We start from the raw sequence: 13020 nt of genomic DNA on the forward strand, positions 1-13020 counted from the left end.
GAATGAACACATTCACTGTTAATCAGCTGTAAGATCACCTCATTACCAAGCAAGGTGACATCTTTCCTGTCTGTTCCACATGCTCACCTCGCATGCCACCCATTAAGTGTGTTCTGTTCTACCGTTTATGACTTTCAGTATGAAAGCATTCTTTTTGTTAGTTAGAATTTAGATTTCCTGTTGGAATCAAGTCAATGTGACTTGGCGTTGCTTACGTTGCTCTCAGAAAGGAAACCTACGGAAATCAACTCACCTGTATTTGTAGACCTCACAGTACCAAGGCTGCTGTTTCACAGAGAGAAACGTACACACTAGCACAATGCAGGTGAAACAGGAATTCATGAAGACTGAGAGTAGCAACTGAGGAGAAAGGAGTTGTCCTGCTGGTCTGTATGGAGCCAACTTCGGGTAGGCATGGTTTATGCTCACTGAAAGACAGGAACACGTTTTTCCTTTACAATTTCATGTGTGAGGATAAAACATGAGATGCATATCACCTTGAGTCTCTGAGGAAGATTCAGCTCGAGAAAACACTAGCTGAAGGTTTGTACTTACTCAACACATTATATAGTTGCATATTCATTTTTACCAACTTTCGTCTCCTGTATGCTTTGGTTACCTTTCAGGAGTAAAATATAACGGGCTGTGCCCCACATGTGGCCCATACATATACAGCCACCCAATTAGGTAAGATGGATGAAGCAAAGAAGTGCAGGCAGACAGGAACCGGATGTAGATCTCTCCTGAGAGACAAAGCCAGAATACAACAAATACATAGGTGAATACCAGCAGCAAACCACTGAACTGAGAACAGGACCCCTGTTGAAGGAATCAGAGAAAGGACTGGAAGAGCTTGAAGGGGCTCAAGACCCCATATGGACAACAATGTCAAGCAACCAGAGCTTCCAGGGACTAAGCCACTACCCAAAGACTATACATGGACTGACCCTGGGCTCCAACCTCATAGGTAGCAATGAATATCCTAGTAAGAGCACCAGTGGAAGGGGCAGCCCTTGGTCCTGCCAAGACTGGACCCCCAGTGAACGTGATTGTTGGGGGGAGGGTGGTAATGGGGGCAGGATGGGGAGGGGAACACCCATATAGAAGGGGAGGGGGAAGGGTTAGGGGGATATTGGCCAGGAAACGAGGAAGGGGAATAACAATCGAAATGTAAATAAGAAATACTTAAGTTAATAAAGATAAAATATATATATATATATATATATATATATATATGGCTGAAAGTTCCTGTAATTGATAGACTAACCATATCACATGGCGTCCATCCCTCTCCCATGGGCTCAGAAGGGGTGCTATATAAATTAATATGAGCAGAGCCAATATCTCTCATGAAAGACAGGAAAGTTGACATTTGGGGGTTAAATAGTCATCATTCCCAACTAATCTTTATACATGAATTAAAATCAATATGCTATTCAATCAACAGTATCCAAGCACTTCAGGGTGCCAGGCACAGTGACAGACGTTCAAGGCCTGCTCAGCTCCTTTCTGGATACACAGGTTGGAGGGGTTGCTGCACATTCCATCGAATGGTGAAGGAGAGTGGGCCATAAAAATCTGGTTTTCAGGTAGCAGTGTTAAGATATACTGCATTTTCAGTCTTTCAGTTTGTCATGTATAATGGTTGGAAATGAAATAAAACGCCCATCCTTCTTAGATGCTTCATGCCCTAACAAACCAATGAGCATGGATTCTTCTCTGTCTTTCTAGACGTTTCAAGACAGTGCAGGGAAGAGGCCTGAAAGAGCTAAGAATTCATAACATCCCATTTAAAGATTCACATCAGTCATGCTTTAATTCTTGTCTTTCATTTTGTCACCTTGTTTCTTTTTAACTTACAAAAATGTTTACTTCTGCTTATGTTTGTGCATATTGAGATGGGATGGTAAGGAATTGATGTAAACATTGAGATAATAAAACTGAAGAGATATCTGTTCTCTACGTGACCTGGGATAATGAGGCAAACTTTCTGGTGCTTCAGATTTTCATGAAAAGTAAAAGTATGACGTAATGTTTAAATGCATCTCAAAGGTCCTCCCAATTAATTTATTCTAAACTTCTATGACTTCCTAAGGCATCATGATTATATTTCAATATGTGTTCTCCCAGCAGAGTATTAGACATTGTAGAGTATGCAAGGCCACTCTGCCTTCCAAGTTCTGAGTGCAGTGGACACACAGAGACTGCATTTATTTTCAAGAAATACAATGAGCATAAAGATACTAATTTAGAGTGCAATTTAAGTCCATATCCATTTAGCAAAATAAGGGTAGGAGGGTTATCCTGGGGCCTGTAAGTTTCTCGACCATGAGTTCTTGGCCAAATTCACAGTACCAAGCATGCATTTCTTCCTATGGAGTGGTCCTCAAGCACAAGCAGAGAGTGGTCAGTTACTCCTACAACATTTGTGCCACTAGTGCACTCCTAGACAGATCCTGCCACACCAATCATTGTTGTAATTCACAGCTGACTAAGAGTTACTGATGACTTTTCTCTCAACAGCTTACATAGTACTAGAAAAGCTAGCTAGTAAGGAGGAATATTCTTGTTCATATCATTTGAATTTCCCTATTCTATGACCAAAATGTTTTGTGCATCTGAGCAATGGGTTCTTATTACCATGTTGTTGTGGACAAGTAGAACAATGGCAATAGCTTTGGTTGTTTGGGCATTTCTAACCAATGAATTGAGAAGTACCCCCATACCGTGTGTGTGTGTGTGTGTGTGTGTGTGTGTGTGTGTGTGTGTGTGTGTGTGTTGGAAGCTTACAAAATAGTGGGTTTGCATATAGTGTTTTCAAGCATCTTTAGTGTTAATTATCCCTTCTCCACCACTTCCTCTGTCCTAGCCTCCCATTCAACCTCCCTTTCCATTAGTGTATCTCATAGTCCTCATGAGGGAAATTTATTTGTGCAGTGGATGGTAGTTAACACAGACTCACAACTCTGCACAAGGGGCAGAGAATAAGTGGCATGTCCAATCACAAATGGGACATCTATATTCTGCCCCACCCCACCCTCATGATTCAGGTGCTACCACAGAAGAGGGTGGTTGAAAGATTGTTAAGAACCAGAGGTTTGGTAGGACAAGAATGAAACAATGTCTTTAGACGTGGCAGGTCATTGCACGTAAGAATTTCTAGCAGCTGTGCTGCAGAAATAGTCTATAACTACACAAGGTCAAGTAAGACAACATTATAGCGTGCAGAGGGGAGAAGCCCGTGAAATCACACCCTTAACCAAGGAGTTATTGACAGTTTGTATGGCTTCTGATGAGGAGTCAGTTTTTCTGAAGGGTATTGCCTATGGAAGGCTGGCCACAATCCAGTGAATGACCCTGCACCCAGGAATATTCACAAATTGGACTTGATGGGTTATTTTTTTTTAAGGAAGACATGAAGAAAGGAAGTAGAGAATGGGTCTGGAAGAAGTCAGGGAGAGGGGGAACTATAATAAAAGACATTGCATGAAATAAAAAGTAATTGCATAAATCAAATACTGTGTTTGTTTTTTAAAGAAAACAAGCTTTTGTTCTTAGTTTCTCAGATACAACCCTTGACATTTTCTAGGTAAGAGGAACATCTTTCTTTTTCATAATGGGCCCCAACGTTTATGCTCAGATGACTGAGGGTAGGGGCTGGAGAGATGGCTTGGCAGTTAAGAGTAGTTGCTGTTCCTGCAGAAGGCCTAGGCTCAATTCTCAGAACATATCTAGTGGCTCGCAGCTACCTATAACTCCAGTTACAGGATCTTATCCTCTTCAGACCTCTATAGTTTGTGGATACACAAGGGTTACACATTCCTACATGCAGACAAGTACTCATACATACACAATAAATAAACCTAAAAGTAGTTTTTCAAAGATGGTGGTTCTGAAAAGAACCGTTGCTAACAATGCTATGCAGGAATGGAGCTGGCTACAATCTTGTAGAGCATCTGTAAAACTAGGCTTCAGGCCACAAGCCTAGAATTGGGGAGAAGCTAGAGGTTGAGCTCATCCTTATAGCAAACGATTCAATCAGTTGCATTTAGATAATGAAACCTCAGTACAAACTTTGGACTTGAAAACATAGTTGACCTCTGGTTACCAGGATTCTGTACATAATCACACATGTGTCTGTCAGAGGCGTGAAGCACCCTGATTCCACAAGGGAGGACAGTGGGAGCAATTTATGACCCTTCCCAGAATGTGTCCCCTGTGTCTCACCCCTTGACTAGCTTGTATCATTTTTCTATTGATAAAACTGTGGTAATAAATATACTTGCATTGGTTCTGTGGATCAGCAAATCATCGAATGCAAGATAGAAGACAGTGGAGGCCCTAAGTTGTGGATAGCTAGTCAAAATGCAGATGGTTTGGGAACCCCAACACTTGTCTCTGATGTCTGGAGTGAAGCCATTCTTGTGATTGTGGCATCACCTTGTGATATTTGGTCTAACTGTGGATAGTAGATGTCAGAAGTCACCATCTGGGTAAAGTAAGAAGGGGCATACAATATGGACTATGGTCAGGGCTAAAGAGCATGCAGTAATCTTGCGTCTAAGTCACAGAAGGCAGAGGCTGTGGTGCTTACAGTGCCTTCTGCATATCACCATCCAAGATGCTGCTGTGAGATTTATGAGGAGGCTGTGTGCGCTCCACACAGGAATCACCACTGCTCTGGGCAATGGGTCTCTACCTCAGTGGCATGCTTTCCTGCACATGCTCATCCCTAGCTAATCCAAGGACCATCCCTAGCTAATCCAAGAACCATGACTGAATAGAGATGGTATTCATTTGGGGCTTCCTGGTATGATTTTGTCCATAGTGATGACAGCACCAGTTTCAAACAATCGTGCATGGCTCATGCTGACAGCTCTGCTTTCTGTGAATCTTGGTGAAAATGTCTGGCCCTTCACTGTGGCCCTAGAAAGAGAAAGGTGGACGTGACCTGAGCTCAACTTGATCAAAATAAACTATTTACAATGTAAAGCATAGTGGCTGAGAAGCCTCGATCAACTGAATGACAGTCAACATCCAGGCCCAGAAACTGGGAGACATTACTGGCATAAGCCACTGGTTTGGGTAGTGAGTTAGGATATAGGGTCATCTTGGCACCAGCTGGTTGCTATTTTAACTTTTTCTATACCAGAGACTCCTAATTTTTCCAACGAGAAATATGAATGCTGATATAATAGAAAATAATTACTGATTTGGGACACCCATTACATTTCAGAGATTGTGCCAAATGTTCTTATATGTGTTATCTGTATTTCCATAAAAATCAATGCAAACTGTAAATTTTGTGGCTGAATAAACATGTTAAAGTGGAGTCTCTTAAAGACATCGTGAGTAGCAGGACAATGATAGGGACACAAGAGGGTCTGACTTTAAAGCCTGTGTTCTCTGCTCTGTAGCATGTGTGCAGAGGGATGGGGTTCCTAAACTTAAAAGAACACTGGGATCCTGGAACCAGCTTGGAGAGCAGTAAGTACTGTTTAGAACCAGGCGGGAAAACATTGAATTGTCCAGATTTCCTTAAAATGAAGATGATGACAACATTCTCTCCTGGATGGCATGCAGAGAAACGGAAACGTACTAGATGATATATTTTACCTAAAATTAATCATTCCCTTATCTGCGTTCCCACAGTGCACTATTCATATTGGTGGCCTACTTCAGGGTGTTGTACATTACGTCATTATTGTTCACACACGCATCCCAGCAGACTAGGAGCTCCCCGAGAAAGAAATCCTTCCTTATTCCACCTTTTCTCTCTAACTAAATCTCATACCAAGCTTGCTACAGGGGAGAACGTGCCATTTCAAATTATGACCTTTAATTGCTCAAAATCATTTGATGCACTTATATTAGAAATTATATATCATAAATTATGTGAGCCAAATTTCAAGTGGACCGTAAACCCACCATACCTACACGCAAAGCTGTGAGTGTGCTTCATAAGGTTTCCAAGATGTACCTGAGGGTCCCCGAAGGGTCACACTCAGAAAACGTCACTGTCATTTGATGAGGTTTATATAAAAAATCCATGTGTGAAATGGAGGGATGCCTTGTCACACCTCATTGTCCCCATATGGCCTTCCCCTACACACGGAAATATTAAGTCTAAATGGAGCTGGCTGGAACCCACCTTCATCCTCTGCAATGACTATCTTAAGGCCATGCGCTCTTGCAGAAGAGACAGTGAAAGTTGAACATCATTAGCCATAGAGAGACAAGTGAATAGGCAAAAATGATGGAGATTCAGTTGAAGCATCACCTCTTAGGACATTTCCATGGTACCTAGTAGAGGTAGCTAGTAGATTAAATCCTTCAGCTGGGCTGAAGGAGAGAGAGGATGGCTGCTTAGGAGTAAAGAGGCCCAATATTTAACACTTTATTGTACAAGCATCTTTAAGGCAAGATGCCTCAGAGTTTCTACATTTTCAAGCATTTTTGAGAGCTGTATTTTTCAGTCACACCCTGCCTTCATTCTCTTGATGTAGTTGGACGGTCTTGTTGAAGAGGCCAAATGTGTTACTAGCACAAACTCCCACACAGATTAAGGTCAAGTTGGACTTCACAGTGTACATTTTCTCAACTGACTTCTGCCCTGACATCATTTTAAAAACTTTTCTTTAATATATCATATCTCGTATTATTCGCTGCCTGCGTCTCAATCTCTGTGATCTTTGATAAGTTCTTTTTCGAGACAGCAATTTCCTTGAGTGAAACAGCCTTGTCAGGTTCTGCAGAAGAGCTGAAATAATGCTTCTGGGCTGCTCACCACAGTACAGGCAACGTTACACTCCCAGCATGCTGAAGGGTCTCACAATGGACTCCTCTTTTGGGAAGACTGGCCATCTTGGTGAGCACTTGAGAAGAATCAAAAAGGGTTCAACTCGGCTGGTTTCTTTAGACACTGAAAGCTATGGACAACAGTTCTTATTTCAGAATTGGCGCTGGCCACGACAGAGTTATTCTGGGCTTTCCCTACACTCCGTTGCGTGCTATTAGTTATGCGGTTGACTGACATGGGGGTGGGGCACTGTGCCCCTGTCCATGGTACTTCCTGGCTGACTCTCATTTCAGTTGTTCACCCCCTGAGAACTGGCTCGGTAGGAGACTGAGATGTCTCTACTCAGAAGCATGGCTTCCTGTAGCAGAAGAGAGCCTCAGAAAGGTGGCAGGTCAAAAGCTGTGCCATCAGGACAATGGCACTTTACCCAATGAACAACAACCATGTGGCTGACTCAATCTATAGGCTGAACTCTAAGGAAAACCGTGACAGGGAGACTGAAGGCGAGAGGTGCCATCTGTGTTTGTTCGTCACGCTCTGTGTTCAGATATTTTCCTTTCCCATCCTTGTTAATTTAGTCATGGTTTGGGTAGATTATTTCCCGGTCGGTACCCATGTTGTAACATTCTCACCTTTAGATATAAGAGACCCGGTGGCTTGGGACTAGCAGTGGGAAAGAAGAGCTTGGCTACCTCTATGATTCCCTTGGGTAATCACCCACTCTTCACCTTGCTTTAGAGAATAAGGCGACCATGGAAAGGCTATTATTTAGCCTGAAGTGCTGCTTCACCTCCCCTTGGCAGATGCACTCTAACATGGCAGCTATCCAAACTCGGACGTTTGCACAGGGCTCATGGATGGACTGTACATTTTCCCTGTGGGCTTTTCTGGACCAGTGTGAATGGTGCTCTCTCCTGATTCTCCAGGAATGTTTTCTGCAAATGTCTCTTGGAGTACATGCTGCCAAAAACTGGGCAGCCTCTTGCTGTGGCGCTCCCAGCCCGAGTAAGTTCCATGGCTTCTACTCCATCCACAAGATAAATAATAGTTAACTTTCCTTCATGGCTCGCCTCGCTCTCCTCATCACTACTACAAAGGGGTGAGCAAAAACACAATGCCCTCTCAAAAAACCACACAGACTTTCCTAGAATAGTTCCTACGACTCTCTTTTATTGAGTGTGGCAATCGTGGGAGGACAAAAGACTTCGTACATCTCTTTCCAGTTCTCCTTAAAGCATCCCTCGATAGTCACTGCTACAGTTTTTAATGGAATCAACACCCAGGTGATGGGTAGAGAGGGGAATATGTTTATGGGAAGGACCAGTACGCATCTCCTTAGAAGATAGGATGCAGATGTTGCCATCCTCTTTCTTCGAGCTCAACTAGCACTTAATCAGCCACTATTCTCAAATATTCAGGTCAACAAACTTTCACCCAGTAGGAGAACCCCATCCTCTGTGTTAGAAATGCAGACCCCTGCGGGCATACAGAGGCTCCTGGCTCCATTGTAGAGTTTAGCTGGGGCAGTTACATTCATGAATGGAAGAAGCATAAATTCAAAGTAGAGTATGACCTGGTGACAACAGATGCTCTGGGAGTTTAGAGAGAGGAGGGTTATTTTATTTTATTTTTTTAATAATAATCTGTCATCAGAGGAGAGATAGGAGGGAGTGCTAAAAGCAGCTTCGTGGAAGAAATAGGACTGACTCTAACACAGGTAAGATAGGCAAATTTCAAAATTGCTTGGGACCCCAGGGATGTCTCGATGATTAAGATTGGACACTGCTTTTATAGTCCATGATACTGCCATGTGCACACACACACACACACACACACACACACACACACACACACACAATTTCATTTTTAAGAGACTTTTACTGAAAGAAAGGCATTTCCAGTGGAAGGGAGTAGCACATGGGACGTGAGGTTTTTAGTTTGGCCACACTATACTGTAAGTGAAAGGAAGCCGCTGAAGAAAACAATCCGAAAAGCAACTTAGGCCAGATCAGACTGGAGCCTTGAATGCCAAGCTGAGAAATGTAAGTGTTCGTCTACATCCTTTAAAGGAAAGGCAAGGACCTTTGCATGTGACCTCTATCCAATGACCATCATCAAGGCTCCCTGTTTCCTAGTCCCAGGATTAAGGTGCATACTGGAAAAAGGCACTATCGTCACAGTTTAGTTATTTACTTATGTGTCGCCATATGTGTGCCTTGTTCCCAGGAGAGCTTTGAATGCTAGAAGACAGCCGTGGCCTTCAGTCCACAGTACTGCCTGTGAGCACAGGCGCTGGACCCTCCCGGGTTTCTTTCCTCTGCCAGCATCATTCATAAATAAATCATTCAGATTGCTTAAAAATACCTAGCATCGTAAAATCACTATCGCTGATTCAAAATTATTCAGTCAGATGACTATTAATAACACATAGTAGAAAATATATAGTAGGCTTGGAATAGACACGCCAACCTAATAATCAAAATTGATATTGCTTATATCATGGACACTGGTAAATTTTATCATTGGGCAGACTTGAGGGACGAGCTCCATATCAGTCTTGTATTTTAAGATGTGACACGATGTGTCAAGGTTATTAATGTCCTGCGACATCAGGTATTTTATCTGTTGTTTTCCACAGCACCTCGCTGTTGAACAAAGAGAAAGTGACAGGGCCATTGTTCTTCCTGCTTCTGTTGAGGCAGTCACCTTTCTTGCTTATTAAGAGTTAGTATCAAGCCCCGACTTCCTTGATCAAAAGCACTTTATCAGTGTCATCTCCAAAGATGGAAGCAAGCCCTAGCTGCCGTGACCCGCGCCTCGCTTCCCAGAGAACTGCACCGGAATAACACATTAGCATTTGTTCTCCCAAGTCAAAGACATAGCAGGAATCTCAGTTTCATGTCAGTGTGAAATGCAGTTGAATAATGGAAAGTGACCTTTGGGTTTAAAAAAGAGAGAGAGAAAAGTCCTTTCCGGATTTCTTATCCATTTTTCTATACAGGATAGAAAAGTGCAAAGAACTAAGAATACATTGACAGGTTCTTAGGGGAAAGACCTATTTATTATTAGATCATTTATTATTTATATTAGGTTATATTTATATTATATAGGGTGTATTATTTATATTATTACGTTAGATCTATTTATTATTAGGTCATTTATTATTTATATTAGGTTATATTTATATTATATAGGGTGTATTATTTATATTATTACATTAGATCTATTTATTATTAGGTCATTTTGCTGCAGGTCTAGAGGCTCTGACCCTCTACTCACCCCAATGTTACTTTAAACACATCCCTAGGCATCACTTTTCCACCAAGCCCTTATTTGTGTGCTTCTGGGACTTCACAAATAGATATAAACTTACTTGTTAAGCTGACCATCAGGGTGATGGCCACATCTTGCAGGAGATACTGGTAATTACCGAAGAGCTGTAGTTGCTGGGGGGAAAAAAAAACCCAGTGTAAGTCCATGTCTGTTACAGTGGTTCCCATTCGTGGGGCTCTTCAATGAGCGCTCAGCAGGCAGTTGCTGTTTCTTTCTTCTCTTCAAAAAGAAAATAGGGGCCTAAAACCATCAGTAGCTCATTAGACTAAATAACCCCATAGCTATTTTTCCAGGATTTAAGTCATTCCTTTATAAGCACTAGCTCGGTCACAGCCTACCAGCCTCTTACTGGCCACATTACCCTTGGCAGGGCCTGGACAGCTGAATTCTCAGCACAAGTCTGAACGTTTCTAATGGGATTTTAAGCGAAATTTAAAGTCAAGGCCTCAACTTATTTAGCCCGTGTCATTCTCCATCGTGAGGTTGGACTGACTGATAACACAGTTAGTCCGGAGCTCATGAAACTCCCAAACTGGACACGGCCTCTCCCTAAGCCAGTGCTTATCAACCGTCCTAACACTAGGGCCTATTAACACAGTTCCTCACGGCGTGGTGACTCCTGACAATAAAACTATCAGTATTGCCACTTCATAACTATAATTTTGCTCTGTGTGTGTGTGTGTGTGTGTGTGTGTGTGTGTGTACATGTTCCAATGACCTTAGGTGACCTCTGTGATACCCAAAGGGGTCACATCCCACAGGTTGAGAACCACTGCCCTAAATAAACCCACTGCAGACTTTAGATCACTACCTTTGCTTCCCTGAGGTCTGGGTACACACAGCACTTAGCTTTCCAGTCCACACGTTTGGGGCTGAACTTGTAAGGTTGAAAAGTCAAAACATCATTCCTTGGGAATGTCCTTGCTCGACCTTGAGCAGCCAAGCCCTCTGACACACTGCACAGCCTGTGACTGACTTCCACACTGTGATCGGATTCTGAGTGTGAGACCGATGTCTGCGTGTGAAGGGACACTGGCCTTTGCACAGACTCTGTAGTAGCTTCGAGGTCGAAGGATGAGCTCATGCGGCTCTGAACAGCTGGACAGCTGCTGAGTGGACTTATTTCGTCTACACCACAGACCCTTCAGCTCTGCACTCAGTTTGATGAAAAGGTAGGTACGTTGTGGCCTCTGATTCCCAACTGTTCCTCATCTACCCTCTAGCACCCTCCCCACCCAACCCATGTGTGTGTGTGCCCATGCTCTTGAGCATTAAATATAGACTGTGTGCACTTGTATGTGAAGGGGTATATGCATGTACTTATGTGTGGAGGCCAGAGGTCAGTATCAGGTGTCTCCCTCTATGGGTCCCCACTTTATTTTTTATTTTTTGACACAGTTTCTCATTGGCTGGCTGGCCATCAAGTACTCAGGATCTTCCTGCCCCTGCCTTCCATCACTGGAACTATAGGAATATGTCACCAAACTCAACCTTTTACGTGAGTGCTAGGGGTCTGAGCTCAGCGAACACTTTACTGATTGATTCAGTTACTTTCTCTCACCTTTCCCCTTCGGGTGGTAAAATCACACATAAACAGAAACACAAGGAAAACGGTCCAACAACAGCCTTAAAATTTTCAGTATCAACAGCTGTAGCAGAACTGTGGCGGCCTTAAACTTTAAACTTTAAAGTCATTAACTTTCCAGAGGTGGGAGTTGGTCAAGGGTAAGACCCCACTTAAAGGTAAGGGTAGGATGGGGTCTCCTGGTCCCTCCCTACCTGGTGGCCATTTAGCCTCCCACATATGTCCTTGCCAGTGGTGACCAACAATATACCCCAACCCCTCATCTCTTCGCTTACCTCTTAATTACCCTCCAAAGGCAATGAAATCGCTTAATCCCCCAAGTGTCCTTTGAGTGTATTGGATCATTTTATTATAGAGCAGACTATGTTTGAAATAATGAAGATTATTTTTAATCTATGCATAGCTCCTATATGCTAAATGGCTATTACTATTGTTTGTTTTTTTTTAACAATAGTCCTTTGTCGTTTTGTCATTTTAAGGAATTGCTATTCTTTACTGATACTGCATCTAAACCCATTGAATTCTAGGCAGGCTCAGGAGCACAGCCCCAGCGTGGGAGCTTTTCAGCATTACGGTCCTTCAAAATAAAATCCAAAACCTCTCTTCCTTTTTATCTCTTTTGAGTATTTTGCCAAAAATATTCCACAGTTCGAGGCAGATCCATTTCCTGCCTGGTTATATTTAGGCTTCTCTCAAGTCTTGTTTATTCCCCAAGGAAGAGACGGGCTCAGAGAGGTCAAGAGTTTCAGGTTATCCAGAGAAAACCAACACCCTAGACAGCATATCCAGTATCACTGACTTCTAACCTCACTCAGGCTATGTGAAGCACACCAGGTTCCTAAGCTTGTAGGCACCTGTTTCTGAGACATGTCATGCATTTATAAACATTAAACAGGGTGTGGGAGCCACATTCCAATGCTATAAATACAATTAGAACTGAGAAGAAACGAATTTCATTCTTACCCAGTATAGCAGTGATGTTCCAATAAACTGGATGATGCCGTACATGGTCAAGTATTTAAATACACCAAAGGATGAAACCAGTGCAGCCCGTCCCTCCCTGTTGAGAACAAACACAGAAACTGCTTATGTAAGCCACACAACCCCTGATATTTATATTTTAAAAGGAGTTCGTTTTTAAAAATACTTCATTCTTTGACAATTTCATATATGTGTATAAAGTGTATAACACATTTGGGAACTCATCTCTCTACCCTCCCTTATCCCCTTCCCATCTTTAACAAGACCCTTAACCCCTTGCACATCTATTACTTTTGTGTCTTTTGGTTATAATTTTGTTCCT

At 42.6% G+C, this 13020-nt stretch overlaps 1 protein-coding gene across 1 annotated transcript in view; it reads right to left on the minus strand.

Moving 5' to 3' along the window:
- Positions 1–13020, minus strand: part of Atp13a5 (ATPase 13A5) — a 132041-nt gene that overhangs the window by 17566 nt on the left and 101455 nt on the right. Inside the window, exons 24-26 of the mRNA XM_032900053.1 lie at positions 12681–12777; positions 10173–10245; positions 254–428 (exon numbers count right to left, since the gene is read on the minus strand). Coding sequence (XP_032755944.1) covers positions 254–428; positions 10173–10245; positions 12681–12777 — 345 coding nt within the window. The remainder of the gene's footprint in view (positions 1–253; positions 429–10172; positions 10246–12680; positions 12778–13020) is intronic.

The sequence above is a fragment of the Rattus rattus genome, chromosome 4 (assembly GCF_011064425.1).
Source record: "Rattus rattus isolate New Zealand chromosome 4, Rrattus_CSIRO_v1, whole genome shotgun sequence".
Classification (NCBI taxonomy): Eukaryota; Metazoa; Chordata; class Mammalia; order Rodentia; family Muridae; genus Rattus; species Rattus rattus.